Genomic DNA, 19395 nt, shown 5'->3' with positions numbered 1-19395 from the left:
TACCTTGCTCTATTCTGCATTACCATGATTTTTTACTAAATAAATCACAAGTATCTTCTACTTAATCAATGACTTACCCCCCCAGGGTCCTAAATAAAAGTTTGAACCCCATCTTTATATTCTGTCCCCCATTTTGATTCGTCTTTGTCATCACTACCAGAACATATCAGCCGTCCATCTGGAGAAAACCTGATTGGATTTCAATATTGATTCCATATTAATTGCTAGACATAAGTCAATAATAATAATAGTTACACTGCTTCTTAATAGCACATGCTGAATCATCATCAAGTATGCCAATCAAGCTGTTCCCATCACTTTCCATAAATTAGGCTTGCCTTTTCTGATAATGGCATGAATGCCCTTTGATTGACGATTACCAAAACCCTATTTTGTCTATATGACTGCAAATAGCACAATTCTGCAAGTGCTAATGAGAAACACTGTTTAAAATAATATTTAAAAGATAGTACTATCAATAGCTATGGAAAACTGTCCTTACTTTGCACATCGCACCCAATTCATATGTGCATTGAGGGAATATTGAAACTTTTGTCTGTGGACTGTCCAAATCTGTTAATACAACCACAAAACATTTAACATCACTAAAGGTGTTATGCGATGTTGACATATAATATGTAGATTTTGTGAAAAACAGTATGATTTGAAAAATGCAAAATATGAAACAATATATAAAGATTATGTTTCTTCCAAACTGAACTTTATCATACCTTGAGTGACTTATCATCTGATGCCGTCAATAATGATTGTCCATCACTTGAGAAATCTACACTACGTACAGTTGCTGTGTGAGCTTTGAACACAGTGCTCTCTCCCTTTCTACACAATGCAAATAGAACAAGATTGAACTCATGAGGCAAGAAAATGCTTTATTTATAGTAATGTTTTTGGACTATAGTTGCTGTGTGAGCCTTGAACACAGTGCTCTCTCCCTTTCTACACAATGCAAATAGAACAAGATTGAACTCATGAGGCAAGAAAATGCTTCATATAGTAATGTTTTTTGGCATAGTTGCTGTGTGAGCCTTGAACACAGCTAGTGCTCTCTCCCTTTCTACACAATGCAAATAGAACAAGATTGAACTCATGAAGCAAAAAAAAAGCTTTATATATAGTAATGTTTTTTTTGGCCTATAGTTGCTGTGCGAGAGCCTTGAATACAGTGCTTTTCTCCCTTTCTACACAATGCAAAAAGAACAAGATTAAACTCATGAGGCAAAAAAATGCTTTATATATAGTAATGTTTTTTTTGGCCTATAGTTGCTGTGCGAGAGCCTTGAATACAGTGCTTTCTCCCTTTCTACACAAAGCAAAAAGAACAAGATTAAACTCATGAGGCAAAAAAATGCTTTATATATAGTAATGTTTTTTTTTGGACTATAGTTGCTGTGTGAAAGCCTTGAATACAGTGCTCTCTCGACCCTTTCTACACAATGCAAATAGAACAAGATGGAACTCATGAGGCAAGAGAATGCTTCATATAGTAATGTTTTTTTGGCCTATAGTTGCTGTGTGAGAACCTTGAATACAGTGCTCTCTCGACCCTTTCTACACAATGCAAATAGAACAAGATTGAACCCATGAGGCAAGCTGGCTTCATATAGTAACTTTTTTGTCCTATTTTTATACTTACACACTTGGTACCCATAGTCTGACAGTCTTGTCTCTCGATGCTGAAGCAATCAAGTGACCAGATGGAGAGAACTTCACTGATAAAACAGCATCCTAAGTTACAATCAAGGATGTTTTTTAGCAATTTTCATAAACATGCGAACTCTGTGTCTGCGAGCTGCATGCTGAAATTTGTTTTTTTTGCTGCCGCCAGTCAAAAATATGAAAGGTACTGACTGAGAAAAAGGTCAAAGCTGTTGTGTCAGGATTTTAAAGGCCGATTAAGACGGTAAGATTTTCGCCTACAACTATCGTATACAACATGCTTGAGTCTGTCGTAGGCGAGTTGTAGGCTTGATTTACACGCTACGACTAGAGTTTTAGGATGGCGCGAGCGTGTTGTATATGGTAGTTGTAGCCGAAAATCGTACCGTTTAAACCAGCCTTAAAAAATACAAAAGCTAAGCTACAATTGCATCTTTGTGTATTTACCTTATGACCAACAAATCTGTATGCTCTCATATGAGGCTTGAAGTGCCAGATCATCAGACTTGAATCCATCGACCCTGTCACTATTCATTTGATTGAATCATAAAACAGTCACAAAAAACTGGTCAATGAAACTTTTTAGCTTTGACACAATGTTCTCTCATATAATATCAGACCACATGTCTGATTCCCTTGGTCATCATTTCTTTGTTTAACAGTTGTACACGAGAAGACATGAATATGGGTGCAACTCAAACAGAGAATCTGGGAAAATACCAGGAAAACAGGGTGTTTATGGAATAAAATGAATTTAGTAAATAAACTAGAAGAGACGAGCTATACAGTAGAATACCCCAACCACTTTCTACTACAGTTATCATAACTATTTGTAGAAGAAGTTATTACATTAGATGTTATTAGGATAGGTGGTGGGGTATTCTATTATCTAGCCAAGGTAACTATTCGTAGAAGAAGTTATATTACACTAGATGTTATTAGGATAGGTGGTGGGGTATTCTATTATCTAGCCTAGGTAACTATTTGTAGAAGAAGTTATATTACACTAGATGTTATTAGGATAGGTGGTGGGGTATTCTATTATCTAGCCTAGGTAACTATTCTTAGAAGAAGTTATTACATTAGATGTTATTAGGATAGGTGGTGGGGTATTCTATTATCTAGCCTAGGTAACTATTTGTAGAAGAAGTTATATTACACTAGATGTTATTAGGATAGGTGGTGGGGTATTCTATTATCTAGCCTAGGTCCATATCGCAAAGTTATGGACCGCAAATTGACCAATCATAGCGCGTAATTACCATGCCAGATTTACTTACCTAGCTGTTTCATATTAGGGTTAAAGTCAACACTAGTTACAGTATCTCTGTGGCCCTTAAAGTGGCGCTCAAGCGTCGGATCCTCCTGTAAACCAAACATCACTGAATCACATCTTATTCATAACTAAAAGGCTTATTTTACCGTTTCTGCATCACGGGTTCTGTATCTTATCAACGACGTTGTTTACATCAACTTTTTTGCTTCAAAACTCAAACTCCTTAATTAGAAAATCATTCATACAATTCTTAGGATGATAACTTACCAAGCTGGAGGTCATATTTGCTTTAATTCTAATGGACTCAAGCAGAAATATTTAATTTTTAAACTTGTATTTTTTCTCTGTTTGTTTTCTTGGTTCAAATATGGCGGGCCGTTTGAGCGTTTATGAACTCAACCGCTGCTAGAAGTCGAGCCTACATGCGGCCTGGCCTAAATTAATGCTCAGGTAACCCAAAAAAGGATTCCAAAATGTTTGATTTCATTTGAAGATTTGATAAAAGTAAGCAAGAAGAGTCGAGAAGAGGATGTATTTAGGTGTAGAAATTGAATTACCTTTTTAGCAGAGAATATTTCGTATGGCCGTTTAAAATTGGTGCCCAACACTTTTTGATAAAATGTGCAGTGACATTTGCGCAATGTGGTTAGTTTTAACGAATTTCCTAACGTTAATATTTCCGTTTGCTATTTTATTTACAGACACATAAAAGAAAATCAAGTTTAGAATTTTTTAGAAAATTTTTTTAAGGACAACAAAATGAGTTAGCTTGGGCTTCCTGTGTTATGCGCAAAGCATTATGGGAGATCCTTCATAAAACAAGATGGCGTCCTAGCTGAGTGAAAAAAGCAACGATTTTTGAAGCAAGATTTTTTATATCGAAATGAACCGAAAAGATCTTTATAAGCAAGGAGTTCACAGTATTGGTAATCAAAGAACACGGAGGAGAGAACAAGAGGCTGATCTCCGCAAAGAAAGACGTGAAAGACTGTTAACTTCTAAACGGATTCGCTTCGCCGAGGAAGTTGAAGCCGAGGAAAACGCAGAAGAGTTCACAGTTGAACAAGTTCGCGAGTTTGCAAAAGCAATACACAAACACGACCAGAACACGTTACATTGTTTGCGCAGCTTACGGAAAACGTTCGCTCAAGGAAGCGCACTGATCAGCGCGTTTTTAGGCGTTGAAAATGGGCTTCGAGCTGTCGTTACACATTTGACTGGCCACAACATAGACCTTCAGCTAGAGTCTGCATGGTGTATCACTAATATGGCCGCAGGAACTCATGAAGACACACTGACCGTTCTCAAAGCTACTGCTCCTTATCTTATTACTTATCTGAGTGGACAAAATGTTCAACTTCAAGACCAGTGTGCATGGGCTTTGGGTAACATGTCTGGAGATTCTGTGGAGTGCAGGGATCTGTTACGATCCCAAGGTATTATAGGACCCATGGTAAACCTATTAAAGGTAAGGCACTTAAATTTTAAGCATTTGTATGCTTGAACAAATGATTGCATGAATTAAGGTGCATGCATTAATAAAAAGTAGCATATATCTATGGTTTGTAAATGTAATTCAAATATGAAAACAATAACTAACTGATAACTGTTTTTCTAGTCTGGCTTGCCGTCTGCTGTTCAATCAGCTGCATTTGCATTGTCAAACCTTGCAAGAGGTCAAAATAATGCATCAGAAGAGATAATGAATGCTGGTGTGGCTCCACTTCTTTTCAACCACTTGGTGCCTGGAAAAAGCTCTATTGATCTTGTAGCTGAGGTGGCATGGGTTCTGACATACTTGACGTCAAAACCAGATAACCTAGCTCAGTTTGTTCCCTTGGGCATTATTGATTATCTGGTTAAGTTGTTGTTTAATGTTGTTCAAGAAAACCCAGAAAACAATCAAGTTATTACACCTTTACTGAGATGCTTAGGTGAGGAAAGAAAATAATCTTTAGGACTCTAATTTAATGACTGTTTTTTTACAACAGACTGTGAAACATAGCACACAGACCACATTGATAGTGATACTTGAAATCATGCACTGAACTAATCCTGTCAAAAAAACCTTAAAATTTTATGAAACCTTGAATTGAACTCTAGGCTGACCAAAGTCACAGCTCACTCAAAGATTGAATTGGAATTTAGCTGGTTAGGATTTGCAGATTCTAATGCATTACCACTCCTGGGTGGATGCGGCTTAATCCTAACAGGTTTTGATGCAATCCAACTGATAAGGCAGCCAATAGATTGAATTAGAATTTAGAAGTTGATTTTTGAGGAGAGAAAAAACGGGAGAACCCAGAGGAAAAACCCTTGAAGCACAGGAGAGAACCAACAAACAACAGACTTTACTCACATACGACGCCAAGCCCGGCAGGGTTTGAACCCGGGTCACATTAGAGGGAGGTGGTGCATTAGCATCACATGCCACACGCCCGTGCTTCCCAAATTGTGGATTGCAGATTTGGGGATGGAGAAAAACCAGAGAACCTGGAGAAAAACAAACCCTCAAATCAAGGGAGAGACCTAAGCAACTTCACATGATGATGATTACAGGATTCAAACCTGAGACACCAGAGATCTTGATTCCCCCCAAAAATGTTCTTTACTCTTTGATAAAAGTGTTTTGGACTACTGTAATAAATGGCCAGTTGTTCCCTTTGAGCCGATCACACTCAGCCTTGGAATTGACTTATATTCTAAGATCTAATTCATGTCAAAAATGTTCTAGGAAATATAGCAAGTGGCCCAGATGAGTATGGCAGTATGATAATACAAGATGGAACCTTCCTTCCTACCCTCGTAAAATGTTTCCAATCCAGTCATCGGCATGTCAGGAAAGAAAGCTTATGGGTTATGTCTAACCTGACGGCTGGTCCAGCTGAACATGCTGGGGCTATAATATCATCCCCTGGTGTTATACAAGTCATTGTACACATGTTAACTTCAGAGACTTATGATATCAAGAGAGAGGTAATACTGGTTATATCAATATCATATTACAACCATCACTCCCCAGATATTATTGGACCTGGTAACCCTGAAACTGCAAAGAAGTGGGAAACAGTGGCATAGTAGTGCATGCCTGGGGGAGGGGGGTACTCCGCCAGGATTTGGTTAGGGGTGTTCCGCTGGGATTCTGAAAGGGGTACCCTGTTTATGACAAAAAACTCAAATTTGTAGACCCTGTTTATGACAAAAGATATAATTTATTGCACTGAGTTCTTGTTTCAATTATCATGTCATCTCGCGTATTGTTTTTTAACGACCATAATAACCAGTTTCGGTCAATACGAAAGTAGAAACCCTGAATATGACAGGAAACTCAAGAAGAGCTTGGAACTTGAGTGAAATTGCATACCCTGTTTATGACAAGAAGCTTGAAAACCATACCCTGTTCTGCAGGTCATCCCCGTATAGTCCATATTTGGGAGTACCCCCCCCCCCCCCCCCGGGAGTGCATGCCACCCCAGTTCACCCTGAGTTTCATTTCTTTGTTTGCAATCTAAGATTTACCAACACATGTAGAATGCAATAGTGAAGACTTACAGTTTTTAAAGGCTTATACTAACTTACCTATGCAGGGCTTAATATAATGACTGGTCATAAGACAAGGTACAGTCAACTGGTAGCATTGAACCAGAATCCAAGTATGACCAACCTAACGCTAATTTGGCCAGTCCTAATGACCAGTGGCTGACCGGCTATTATTTTTACCCTTATCATGCTATGCCCCAAAATATATATTGATTCATGACAATAATACGTACTGCGAGCTGTTTATGCTTGACGCAGAATTTATATCTGTTTGATCCCTGTTTAAATATTCGTTTTCCTTTCCATTTTGATAACAGGCAGCATTAACATTATGCAATGTGGCATATCACAGCTCAGAGTATCTCAAGGTGATCCTCAGCTGTGGAGGCATGGCTGGCATTGTAAACATCCTGAAATCACATGATCAAGATGCCGTTCTCACAGGACTTCAGTTTGCTGAAATGGCACTAAGAATATTCCCTGAATCAAAGGAGAGTTTTGAAGAGGCAGAAGGTGTGGCATGCCTTGAGGGACTTGAATATAACTCAAATCAGACACTCAGGCAATATGCCAATGAACTTCTAGACACTTATTTTATGGAAGAAGACGAAGAAGGTGAAGAAGATATTGACAGTGAATTTAACAGTAATCTGGATACCATGACTCCACAAGAAATCAATATGACTGGTTCTAATGATGACACCTCTTGAAATTGTTGATTACAGTAGGCGATCTTTTTTCATTTTTGCAACGTCTACTGCTTCTAGACAGTTGGGTATTTGGCACCTGTCAATCAAATATGCTCGCTGTTGAACTGTTTTATGTTTAGCTTAGGAAGTGATATATATTAGGGGTCATATAATTATTATCAATTATATTACAAGTTCTAATAAACGAGCTTGAACACAGCATTTTCCCATTCAAGATTACGAGTCACCCATTTAGGACTGAGCATCTTTGTTTTCCATTACATACACTTCAGTGTGGACACTCAAACTGGTACCATTTTAACAAGGCTAACCAATCACTATCTAGAGTAAAAACTGGAGCCAATCAGGAGAGAGAAGAATTAGTAGCTTAGTCTAGGACTTCATCTTTCTAAAGTTACAGTAAAATTATTTAAAGTGAGCTCAAGTGTGGACCTAGAGGAACATTGTGTTGCTAGCCACTCATCTTTAAAGAGAAAAGCTGTTTTATTAAATAGAAAGAAAAAATCAGATGCAGATGGCATCAGTAACTGTGGTCTGTTAACTAATAAAGCACCATTCTCAACCAATCAGAGCTCACATATGACTATTTTCAATAACTATTGTTCTGGACTGACTAGCCTCTCATACATGTGAAAATGCCTTCATGTTTCAACATTAACATGAGGTTAGTCAGTCCAGAAAAATATTTATTCATATTTCTTTCCATATTTTAATTCAGTGTATAAACTTGTTTTTTAGGAAAAAATATTGAAATTAAGCTGGATTAGGAAAATGCTGTGCATCTATACCTTATGTTTTTAACTTTAAAATATTCTTCCTAATAACAAATCCATTTATTTTAATGACTATCCATTGTTCAAGTTCATGCTGATATCAAGGAACTCTGAGCCATTCCAACCTTTTTGTTAGATTTTCCTTTTTTCCTCTCTATAAAATAAATATTTAAATGAAATGAATTATTTGTGTGTAATTACTAGTTGCAATCCTGCTTACTACATCACATGACTCTACTCAGTATACATAACAGTTTGCCAGTCAAATATTTCAATATAATTGATGTAGCATAGCAACGGATGATGATTTAGTGACCCCTTAAAAACCACAGGAAGCCCGATGTTAATTGCAAGTTATACTTCCGCATTTTCTAGGAATCCCACCGAGCGTCTAAAACTACTACAATAGACGCCATGATGCCCAAAATGGTAGATATTCTACTTGTTGGCTTTCTTTTAGCTGGTATTCTGATCAAACCTTTAACATGTCAGTCACTGAATGAAACCAAGTGTTTGACGTATCTTGATGAAGTCAGGGAGATACTTGGTTCGAAGGTGCCACCGATCAATGACTCTAGAATGACAGATAACTACTACAATATGTCTAGAGCCTTGTTTCCTTCAGTCGATCTGCCTGCTTTATACGTTAGAGTAACGATACAGTTTCTAAAGATCTACCAGAATGGAACTAAGATGATCGATGATCAAAAGAAGAACTTGAAGTTCACTTGGAGCAAAGCCTGTTCGTATGTGTCCGTTAAACACATCAGTCTGTATGCAATGTCAGTATTTTCTCTCCTTACAATATATCCCCAGAGAAGAGAGACGGAGCTGGTCATGACTGTACCACCCTTTTGTCATGATAGTCCTTACCGCGACACGAAGAGCGAGACGTGGAGATACGTTGTTTCCATGGTAAGATTTTATATACCGCAGTTACTGAATGCCAATTTTTTGCAGCTGAATCATGTCATATGATGTACCTCAATAGAGTGTTTTCACGTGACGTTACAGCGGGCATTATGGGGTACCAAAATAATACATTTTCTATTGAATGCCAATGTTTTATTTGCAGGAATCATGTGATCACAATGTACCTCTATAGCAAATGTCGTCCGCAGCAGTGCTGTAGAGGTACCGTAGGGGTATGGGATCGCGATCCAGGGCTAGCGTCGCAAAAAAATGACGCATCGATCATGTGTGCGTTTTTGAAACACCGCACATTTACCAACCAACCTTTCTCTAAAGCTATTGTTTTATTTGTCGATAGCTCGAAGATATCATCGTGAATCCCAAAGTTTCTGATCCCCGGCTCAACACTGTTTGCTGTGTGACCATTGGCCATGAGGGTGATATAGCTGAATATCCTAACCTTTGGTGTTTCTACTGGGTCATGATTGTGTCTTCATTCTTAGCAAGCTTCTCTCTTTGGATCTTTTTTCTTCAGTCTATAATTGATGCTAATACAAAAAATACACGTTCGGTGTCTGGTGCTGCACTTACAATGACATTTTTTATTAGTTTAATAGCGTTCGCAGTAGTGGTTTTTTTGATTCCATGGAAAAGTGGGAAAGTTGAGAAAATGCCGGGTGTATACTTTTATGCGTATATAGGTTTTTGTTTATTTTCGTTTATTTTCAACTGTTGCTGGAACTGTATATATAAAATGACAAGTAACAATCGCATGAACCGGATAGGATCTTACTTTCTGTTCCCATGTCTGTTCCAAATGGTTCATCATTTTTTGTGGGTGATATGCGGAATCATTTCAGAGCCATTCTGGGCGATTCCCATTTTTCTACTTGAGTGTTTATGTGCCCTTTCCTTTCTGTTTGCTTTATTCCTTTACGAGAGGGAATTCTATGGGGATTCCAGTGAGAGCCTGCTCAAGTTAGAGGAAGGAATAATGAATTGCACAGGATGTATACTATTTCACCTAGTCATGTGTTGGTTGTCATTTACGTTGGTACTGATATCAGTAGCTCTAATAGCGGTTGGTAATGGAAATGCTGTCAACAGCCCCACAGCAGGAGCCATAGAGGGTGTCATGACACTGAGCTTTCTCTGGTTAGTTAAGAACTCTAGCTTAGATTCTTGGTTTAAAAAAAAAAAAAACGTCATACAATGAGGAAGTAAACATTCCTCTTCAGCCTAGGAGCTAGTGACCATACGTGTCATGACTTAGTGAAAAAAGTATGCCATCGACACTAAAACGTACACGACTACCGGTGGAGCATTAAACTCGTGCGCGTGGTCTTTGTGAATTAGTACCACACTGTGTGTTGTGTAAGGTCTCGCAAGCTAATTAAAATCACTAGTGTCGTAGCTTAACTGGTGCAGGTGATATGATTGGATGGGATGGGATGGGATGTGATGTGACGTAAAATGTGATGTGATATGATATAATATATGATATATAGTGTTTTCAAATAATTAGACATATAGGATAATATAATGAGCCTTTCATATTTATATACATTGTATTCCATGATGTTTTTAATTTGTAATGCGCATTTGATTATATTCAAATGTTAAAATGCGCAATATAAGCAATAAATATTATTATTATTATTATTTAATTCTTTTAATAATAATAGTTTATTATTTGTATTGCGCAATTTAACATGTTAATATGATCAACTGCGCATTACATATAGGTACACTAAAATACTAGGCATAAAATCTCTAAAAAACTACAAAAAGAGTATATAAAAGATTTAATAACTAAGGTCCAGTTTAGACGTCGAATCCCGCACGCGCCGAATCCAATGCAGACAAACCAAACATTATAGCATTTGACGTCAATGTACAACCTCGCACAAGTAGCCCAGCCTCAATGTTTGTTTATTGCATTGTAGAAACGTTATACTGTAGTTGCCGAAACGCGCGCCTGAATGCAACCACCTGTAACGTTAAAAGAAAAACCTCAAAAGTAGAGAAAAGAAATATTTTATAGTATTTAGTTAAATAATGGGTATAGACCCTTTGCATTGATTTCCTAGAGGAATGGTTCTGGGGGACAAAACAATAGGCCATCTTTTCTTATGCAAAAAAAAAAATCCATTGTTTGGTCCCCCAGATTAATTCCTCTCGGGACTCAGTGTAAGGGCACTATTTGTTTAAAAAAGTGTAACAACAATGAACAGGATAAATCAGTCATTCCAATCCAATACTGGTCATCTGTTTAGTTCTTAAGACATTTCATTCCTTTTGGAAGCTAGCATGGCCTTCACTTGGCACTTTTTTTTAAAATCTAGAATTTTTTGGGTTTCAAGAGCGTCTCCCCCACCCCCCCCCCCCCCCCCAAATAAAAAATGGAATTAGATCCCGAGTACCCGTGACCAAATTCCACATTTAATATGATCTCGAAACAAAAGTTTGGCTGATTTTGTTTTCGATCTTGCAAGCGCTTACGTACAGTATACCACATGACTCTACACAATACACACAACAGTTCGCCAGTCAAATATTCCAATGGCATTACTGTAGCATAGCAACGGATGATGATCTAGTGACCCCTTAAAAACCACAGGAAACCCAATGCTAATTGCAAGTTATACTTCCGCATTTTCTAGGAATCCCACCGAGCGTCTAAAACTACTACAATAGACGCCATGATGCCCAAAATGGTAGATATTCTACTCGTTGGGTTTCTTTTAGCTTGTATTCTGATCAAACCTTTAACATGTCAGTCACTGAATGAAACCAAGTGTTTGACGTATCTTGATGAAGTCAGGGAGATACTTGGTTCGAAGGTGCCACCGATCAATGACTCTAGAATGACAGATAACTATTACAATATGTCTAGAGCCTTGTTTCCTTCAGTCGATTTGCCTTCTTTATACGTTAGAGTAACGATACAGTTTCTAAAGGACTACCAGAATGGAACTAAGATGATCGATGATCAAAAGAAGAACTTGAAGTTCACTTGGAGCAAAGCCTGTTCGTATGTGTCCGTTCAACACATCAGTCTGTATGCAATGTCAGTATTTTCTCTCTTTACAATATATCCCCAGAGAAGAGAGACGGAGCTGGTCATGACTGTACCACCCTTTTGTCATGATAGTCCTTACCGTAACACGAAGAGTGAGACGTGGAGATACGTTGTTTCCATGGTAAGATTTTATATACCGCAGTTATTGAATGCCAATTTTTTACAGCTGAATCATGTCAAAATGTACCTCAATAGCAAATGTGGTCCGTTTCCGTGCTTAGTGGTATCGTATTTTTGCATATTCATCGATTCCCCGACTGCCTATGTCGAGCATCTACCCTGGGGGGTAGGTGAGGGGATGCTGGATTCTTCCTATTCAAATTCAAATTTCTTTAATCCCCCACATATTTCTGTGTAGACTTTCTAAAAGTCGTCTATCTGGCGGGCCGGACTGAGGACTTTTCGTTTCTGCATTCGGCCCCGGGTGGGCTTCTTGCCAAATGAACTAACGCTGGTTTTTCCGTCGGTGAATAAAAGTATATCAAACAGCCAATGGAGACATCATCTGGCGGGAAACGGAAATCGATTCCTTGCACGGGAAACACTGAAGCTCAAGTCGTCCACTCGCTACTTCGTCGATCGTATTATGCTTGCTCTTCGCGCTCGCCAAATTCTCCTTCAATGGGCAGGGAGAGGAAAAGAATGCGACAACTTCTAACTAGGCTACCCAGTTTACTGCGTAAACATGTTATTATTATTGTATAAATGAATGTCCGATACCAAGTATTGTCGTTACTGCGGGCTCAGTAATGGAGTTGTAGCGTCCTACGCAGTCGTTCGTAAGGCCTGTCCTGTGACATTTCACTCGCCACGAGGGAGTAAAAAGGTGGGGAGGAAAACGTTCCGTGACAGACCCTAACAACGTCTGCGTACGAGGCTACAGGGTTGGTACGCTATTCAATTATCCATGCAGGGCTAGCTTTGCAAGGAACAGCTTATGCTTAGGCTAACCTTTCTCTATAGCTTTCTTTCTCTTGTACATCTAGTAAAACACTGATGTCGATTTTTTATTTGTCGATAGCTCGAAGATATCATCGTGAATCCCAAAGTTTCTGATCCCCGGCTCAACACTGTTTGCTGTGTGACCATTGGCCATGAGGGTGATATAGCTGAATACCCTAAGGTTTGGTATTTCTACTGGGTCATACTTCCGTCTTCATTCTTAGCAAGCCTCTCTCTGTGGATACTTATTCTTCAGTATATAATTGATAGTATGAAGTCGGGCAATACACGAAGGAGGGTCTCTGGTGCCGCACTAAGAATGACAATTCCTTTTACTTTCTTCATGTTCCTAGCAGTTGTGTGTTCAATTCCTCCGTTGATTCACTGCAAAAGTAGGACGGATTGGACAATGTATTTATACTTCGGTGTATATATGTTTTTATATTTCTTGTCGTTTATCATTGGATGCATTTGTAACTGCATATGTAAAATGGAAGGTACTAACAAAACTTACAAGTGGGGAGCTCGCTTATTGTTTCCATGTCTGTTCCAAACAGTTCATCATTTTTTGTGGGTGATATGCGGAATCATTTCAGAGCCATTCTGGGCGATTCCCATTTTTCTACTTGAGTGTTTATGTGCCCTTTCCTTTCTGTTTGCTTTATTCCTTTACGAGAGGGAATTCTATGGGGATTCCAGTGAGAGCCTGCTCAAGTTAGAGGAAGGAATAATGAATTGCACAGGATGTGTACTATTTCACCTAGTCGTGTGTTGGTTGTCATTTACGTTGGTACTGATATCAGTAGCTCTAATAGCGGTTGGTAATGGAAATGCTGTCAACAGCCCCACAGCAGGAGCCATAGAGGGTGTCATGATACTGATATTTTTCTGGTTAGTTAAGAACTCTAGCTTAGATTCTTGGTTAAAAAAAAGAACGTCAAACAATGAGGAAGTAAACATTCCTCTTCAGCCTAGGAGCTAGTGACCATACGTGTCATGACTTAGTGAAAAAAGTATGCCATCGACACTAAAACGTACACGACTACCGGTGGAGCATTAAACTCGTGCGCGTGGTCTTTGTGAATTAGTACCACACTGTGTGTTGTGTAAGGTCTCGCAAGCTAATTAAAATCACTAGTGTCGTAGCTTAACTGGTGCAGGTGATATGATTGGATGGGATGGGATGGGATGGGATGTGATGGGATGTGATGTGATGTGATGTGATGTGATGTAAAATGTGATGTGATATGATATAATATATAATATATAGTGTTTTCAAATAATTAGACATATAGGATAATATAATGAGCCTTTCATATTTATATACATTGTATTCCATGTTGTTTTTAATTTGTAATGCGCATTTGATTATATTCAAATGTTAAAATGCGCAATATAAGCAATAAATATTATTATTATTATTATTATTATTTAATTCTTTTAATAATAATAGTTTATTATTTGTATTGCGCAATTTAACATGTTAATATGATCAACTGCGCATTACATATAGGTACACTAAAATACTAGGCATAAAATCTCTAAAAAACTACAAAAAGAGTATATAAAAGATTTAATAACTAAGGTCCAGTTTAGACGTCGAATCCCGCACGCGCCGAATCCAATGCAGACAAACCAAACATTATAGCATTTGACGTCAATGTACAACCTTGCACAAGTAGCCCAGCCTCAGTGTTTGTTTATTGCATTGTAGAAACGTTATACTGTAGTTGCCGAAACGCGCGCCTGAATGCAACCACCTGTAACGTTAAAAGAAAAACCTCAAAAGTAGAGAAAAGAAATATTTTATAGTATTTAGTTAAATAATGGGTATAGACACTTTGCATTGATTTCCTAGAGGAATGGTTCTGGGGGACAAAACAATAGGCCATCTTTTCTTATGCAAAAAAAAATCCATTGTTTTGTCCCCCAGATTAATTCCTCTCGGGACTCAGTGTAAGGGCACTATTTGTTTAAAAAAGTGTAACAACAATGAACAGGATAAATCAGTCATTCCAATCCAATACTGGTCATCTGTTTAGTTCTTAAGACATTTCATTCTTTTTGGAAGCTAGCATGGCCTTCACTTGGCACTTTTTTTTAAAATCTAGAATTTTTTGGGTTTCAAGAGCGTCTCCCCCCATCCTCCCCCCCCCCCCCCCCCTCCTCCCAAATAAAAAGTGGGATTAGATCCCGAGTACCCGTGACCAAATTCCACATTTAATATGATCTCGAAACAAAAGTTTGAACTTTGTTTTCGATCTTGCTAGCGCTTACGTACAGTATACCACATGACTCTACACAATACACACAACAGTTCGCCAGTCAAATATTCCAATGGCATTACTGTAGCATAGCAACGGATGATGATCTAGTGACCCCTTAACCACAGGAAACCCAATGCTAATTGCAAGTTATACTTCCGCATTTTCTAGGAATCCCACCGAGCGTCTAAAACTACTACAATAGACGCCATGATGCCCAAAATGGTAGATATTCTACTTGTTGGGTTTCTTTTAGCTGGTATTCTGATCAAACCTTCAACATGTCAGTCACTGAATGAAACCAAGTGTTTGACGTATCTTGATGAAGTCAGGGAGATACTTGGTTCGAAGGCGCCACCGATCAATGACTCTAGAATGACAGATAACTACTACAATATGTCTAGAGCCTTGTTTCCTTCAGTCGATCTGCCTGCTTTATACGTTAGAGTAACGATACAGTTTCTAAAGATCTACCAGAATGGAACAAAGATGATCGATGATCAAAAGAAGAACTTGAAGTTCACTTGGAGCAAAGCCTGTTCGTATGTGTCTGTTAAACACATCAGTCTGTATGCAATGTCAGTATTTTCTCTCTTTACAATATATCCCCAGAGAAGAGAGACGGAGCTGGTCATGACTGTACCACCCTTTTGTCATGATAGTCCTTACCGCGACACGAAGAGCGAGACGTGGAGATACGTTGTTTCCATGGTAAGATTTTATATACCGCAGTTACTGAATGCCAATTTTTTGCAGCTGAATCATGTCATATGATGTACCTCAATAGAGTGTTTTCACGTGACGTTACAGCGGGCATTATGGGGTACCAAAATAATACATTTTCTATTGAATGCCAATGTTTTATTTGCAGGAATCATGTGATCACAATGTACCTCTATAGCAAATGTCGTCCGCAGCAGTGCTGTAGAGGTACCGTAGGGGTATGGGATCGCGATCCAGGGCTAGCGTCGCAAAAAAATGACGCATCGATCATGTGTGCGTTTTTGAAACACCGCACATTTACCAACCAACCTTTCTCTAAAGCTATTGTTTTATTTGTCGATAGCTCGAAGATATCATCGTGAATCCCAAAGTTTCTGACCCTCGGCTCAACACTGTTTGCTGTGTGACCATTGGCCACGAGGGTGATATTGCTGAATACCCTAACGTTTGGTATTTCTACTGGGTCATACTTCCGTCTTCATTCTTAGCAAGCCTCTCTCTGTGGATACTTATTCTTCAGTGTATAATCGATAGTATGAAGTCGGACAGCACACGAAGGAGGGTCTCTGGTGCCGCACTAAAAATGACAATCCCTTTTACTATTATTATGTTCCTAGCAGTTGTGTGTTCAATTCCTCTGTTGATTCACTTCAAAAGTAGGACGGATTGGACAATGTATTTATACTTCGGTGTATATATGTCTTTATATTGCTTTTCGTTGATCATTGGATGCATTTGTAACTGCATATGTAAAATGGAGGGTGGCCGAACCTACTTGGTAGGTGCTTACTTGTTGTTTCCATGTCTGTTCCAAACAGTTCATCATTTTTTGTGGGTGATATGCGGAATCATTTCAGAGCCATTCTGGGCGATTCCCATTTTTCTACTTGAGTGTTTGTTTGCCCTTTCCATTCTGTTTGCTTTATTCCTTTGGGAAAGGACATTCGCTGAGGATAGCCCCCAGCCGCTCGAGTTAGAAAATGTCGAAAGAATACAGAGCGCTATATTTATAAAAATTCACCTAGTCGTGTGTTGGTTGTCATTTACGTTGGTACTGATATCAGTAGCTCTAATAGCGGTTGGTAATGGAAATGCTGTCAACAGCCCCACAGCAGGAGCCATAGAGGGTGTCATGATACTGATATTTTTCTGGTTAATTAAGAACTCTGGCTTGGATTCTTGGTTCAAGGCGGAATCAACCACTAAGAAAGACAAAAAACGAAAGAAACGAAAGTGTAAGTGACTGACTTAGTCCAAAAAAGTAGATAAGTCACTAAACCCGTGAAATAGATATCAGACTAATACACGTTAGTAGACCCTTATTCTATTGTGTCTATTTGACTCGTACACGTTGACTAGTATTTTTTTATTTCACGGGTTCAGTGAATGCCTTCATGCCTCGTGAATCCAAGTCACACGCGACCAACTAGAGCTTCAACACAAACAAAAAATTGAGTTTGGCTGGACGTCAATCAAAAGGGTTTCTATCGTTTCTATTGGTTTCTACACCAGGGCTTTCGTTAATACTCATGTGAACACGTGCAAAAACCGTTGCTCTTATCTCATTTTCACAGGATTCCGGATCCGAATCTCAATGGCTTGACTGCAAATCTATCGGTATTGACTATGATTTGAGCTTCTTCAAGATCAGATAAGTCAGTACCTTTAGCTTTGCGTTTGAAATTCGGAGTCGGAATCCTTAGACATGTTTAAGAAACCCTTTTGATTGACGTCCACCAAAACTCAAACTAGGTTTCAGTTGGTCGCGCGTGAGTGGGGATTGTAGTAAATGTACGACTGACTATTAAAAAGAAGAATCTCAAGTTCCTTAAGCTAGTTTTAAATATGGTTATCGTAAACTTATAGCATCTAGTTTATATGATAATCCTTTTGCATTAGATACCTAGTATTAGATGTATCCCTATTTATTCTATTTTCCTGTTTCATTATTTTAAGTTTTATAGTACACTCAACAAAATTACTCGACTCGGATTGGTCGAGAGGAGTACAATTATAGCGTTAATTGTACTCCGTAGGAGTACCGAATTAAGTCGCTATGGCAACACGGCCAAAACAATGTCAAAACAGTTATTTTCTATCATTTTGTACTTAAAAAGCATAAATAAAATTTTAAAGCCGTAAGAACTAATCTTTTTTATGCATTTCAGTTGCACGATGGACTGACTGGAAATCGGCCGCCAAATAGACAAAGATGAACGGCGTCGCTTCGCATTTTTTACTGAAATTTTGTTGAGTGAACTATAAACAAAAAATCGCACGATCTTCTCGTACGATTTGGAATTAATATACACTCGTAATGTTTTGAAAGTTCTTTAATGCTACTCGCCTAAAGGCTCGTGCGATTACAAGAACTTTCAAAACATTACTTCGGGTCTATTAATTCCAAATTGTACTCGAGATCGTGCGATTTCCTATACTAATAGGACTCCATGCTGTCCAATTATAAGAAATAATTGGTCGAGGAAAATTCCGAGGACTTCCAAAATTGGATGAGGCCGTAGGCCTTGAGTACAATTTGGCAGTCAGAGGAATTTTTGGAGTCTAATTATTTCTTGATTGGGGAGCATGAAATCCCATTACCTATTAATTATATAGCTGCCTAATTAATCCCATATCAACAAGACCTGTCCAATTAAGAAAATAATTGGACAGTTACATATATGGAATTAATGAGAAGCGCTTATACGCAGGCTAAACTTGAGCGCCTGCTCAGTTTGTGAATTAGTACCGCGGTGTGCTGTGCCTTGTAAGGAAGGCATCGTAAGCCGGAAAAAAAAAAAAAAAAAAAAAAAAAAAAAATCACTTCAACTACCCGCACAAGTAGCCCAGCCTCAATGTTTGTTTATCGCATTGTATAAACATTTTTCTGTACTTACCGAACCGTGCACCTGATTGGCCACCTATAAAACTCAACGAGTCGAAATATTTAATAGTATTTAGATAAACGTATAATTGGATATTTATTTATTTTATTTAATAGCAACTGAATAGAATAAATCAGTCATTCCAATCCAATACTGGTCATGTGTTTGTCTTATTCCAGTTTTTAACTCGTGAATACGCGAAGCGTAGAAACAAGTTATTGTGCGGGGTCTGAATATGCAAACGTGTCACTCGCTCACTCACTCACTAAGATGTTAGCAGATCGATAATTGAACGTTTATCAATCGTCTTTCGTCATCAGCTTACGAACGTTAATACGCGAAACTTACTTTCGGACTTCATACAAACACGTACGAACCTCTTATCTTCGATACTCGATCGCTTGTAGACCGGGTGTCAGGCTTTCTTGAGTAGAGGGGGGAGGGGATTAAATTTCGCTTTGCTACTAACTGAACTCAATAATTAAGAATTGATTGGTATACCTGTGTTATACATCCACCGCGAAAGAATGCACCCTAATGAAAACTAACCAATCGTAAGGGGTCAATCCAGTCACGTGCGTCAAATTCAAATCGTTCCCGCGATCAAAATC

At 38.5% G+C, this 19395-nt stretch overlaps 5 protein-coding genes across 5 annotated transcripts; 4 read left to right on the top strand and 1 right to left on the bottom strand.

The window, feature by feature from the left end:
- Nucleotides 1-89: 89 nt before the first annotated feature.
- Nucleotides 90-3325, bottom strand: LOC148908925 (uncharacterized). Its single transcript, XM_089036005.1, has 7 exons — nt 3221-3325; nt 2958-3042; nt 2125-2204; nt 1655-1746; nt 732-840; nt 503-573; nt 90-189 (listed from the first exon to the last, which is right to left on the bottom strand). Exons 1-7 carry the CDS (start codon nt 3233-3235, stop codon nt 90-92), a joined length of 552 nt encoding a protein of 183 aa, XP_088892131.1. The 5' UTR covers nt 3236-3325.
- A 451-nt stretch (nt 3326-3776) lies between these two features.
- On the top strand, nt 3777-8159 carry LOC148908924 (uncharacterized). The gene is made up of 4 exons (XM_089035349.1): nt 3777-4421; nt 4572-4887; nt 5688-5929; nt 6811-8159. Exons 1-4 carry the CDS (start codon nt 3837-3839, stop codon nt 7201-7203), a joined length of 1536 nt encoding a protein of 511 aa, XP_088891475.1. The 5' UTR covers nt 3777-3836; the 3' UTR covers nt 7204-8159.
- A 117-nt stretch (nt 8160-8276) lies between these two features.
- On the top strand, nt 8277-11146 carry LOC148908923 (uncharacterized). Its single transcript, XM_089035350.1, has 2 exons — nt 8277-8891; nt 9247-11146. The coding sequence occupies exons 1-2, from the start codon at nt 8391-8393 to the stop codon at nt 10102-10104; spliced, it is 1359 nt and encodes a 452-aa protein (XP_088891476.1). The 5' UTR covers nt 8277-8390; the 3' UTR covers nt 10105-11146.
- A 371-nt stretch (nt 11147-11517) lies between these two features.
- Nucleotides 11518-14057, top strand: LOC148908922 (uncharacterized). The gene is made up of 2 exons (XM_089035348.1): nt 11518-12091; nt 12992-14057. Exons 1-2 carry the CDS (start codon nt 11591-11593, stop codon nt 13892-13894), a joined length of 1404 nt encoding a protein of 467 aa, XP_088891474.1. The 5' UTR covers nt 11518-11590; the 3' UTR covers nt 13895-14057.
- A 1248-nt stretch (nt 14058-15305) lies between these two features.
- LOC148908921 (uncharacterized) lies at nt 15306-18935 on the top strand. The gene is made up of 2 exons (XM_089036069.1): nt 15306-15887; nt 16243-18935. The coding sequence occupies exons 1-2, from the start codon at nt 15387-15389 to the stop codon at nt 17140-17142; spliced, it is 1401 nt and encodes a 466-aa protein (XP_088892195.1). The 5' UTR covers nt 15306-15386; the 3' UTR covers nt 17143-18935.
- The last annotated feature ends 460 nt before the right edge of the window (nt 18936-19395 follow it).

Source organism: Actinia tenebrosa, unplaced genomic scaffold (assembly GCF_029948245.1).
Source record: "Actinia tenebrosa isolate PJP-AT-01 unplaced genomic scaffold, QUT_ActTen_1.0 PGA_scaffold3__52_contigs__length_22856419, whole genome shotgun sequence".
NCBI lineage: Eukaryota > Metazoa > Cnidaria > Anthozoa > Actiniaria > Actiniidae > Actinia > Actinia tenebrosa.
The sequence above is the reverse complement of the archived record's forward strand: the minus strand, read 5'-3'. Positions and strand labels throughout refer to the sequence as shown.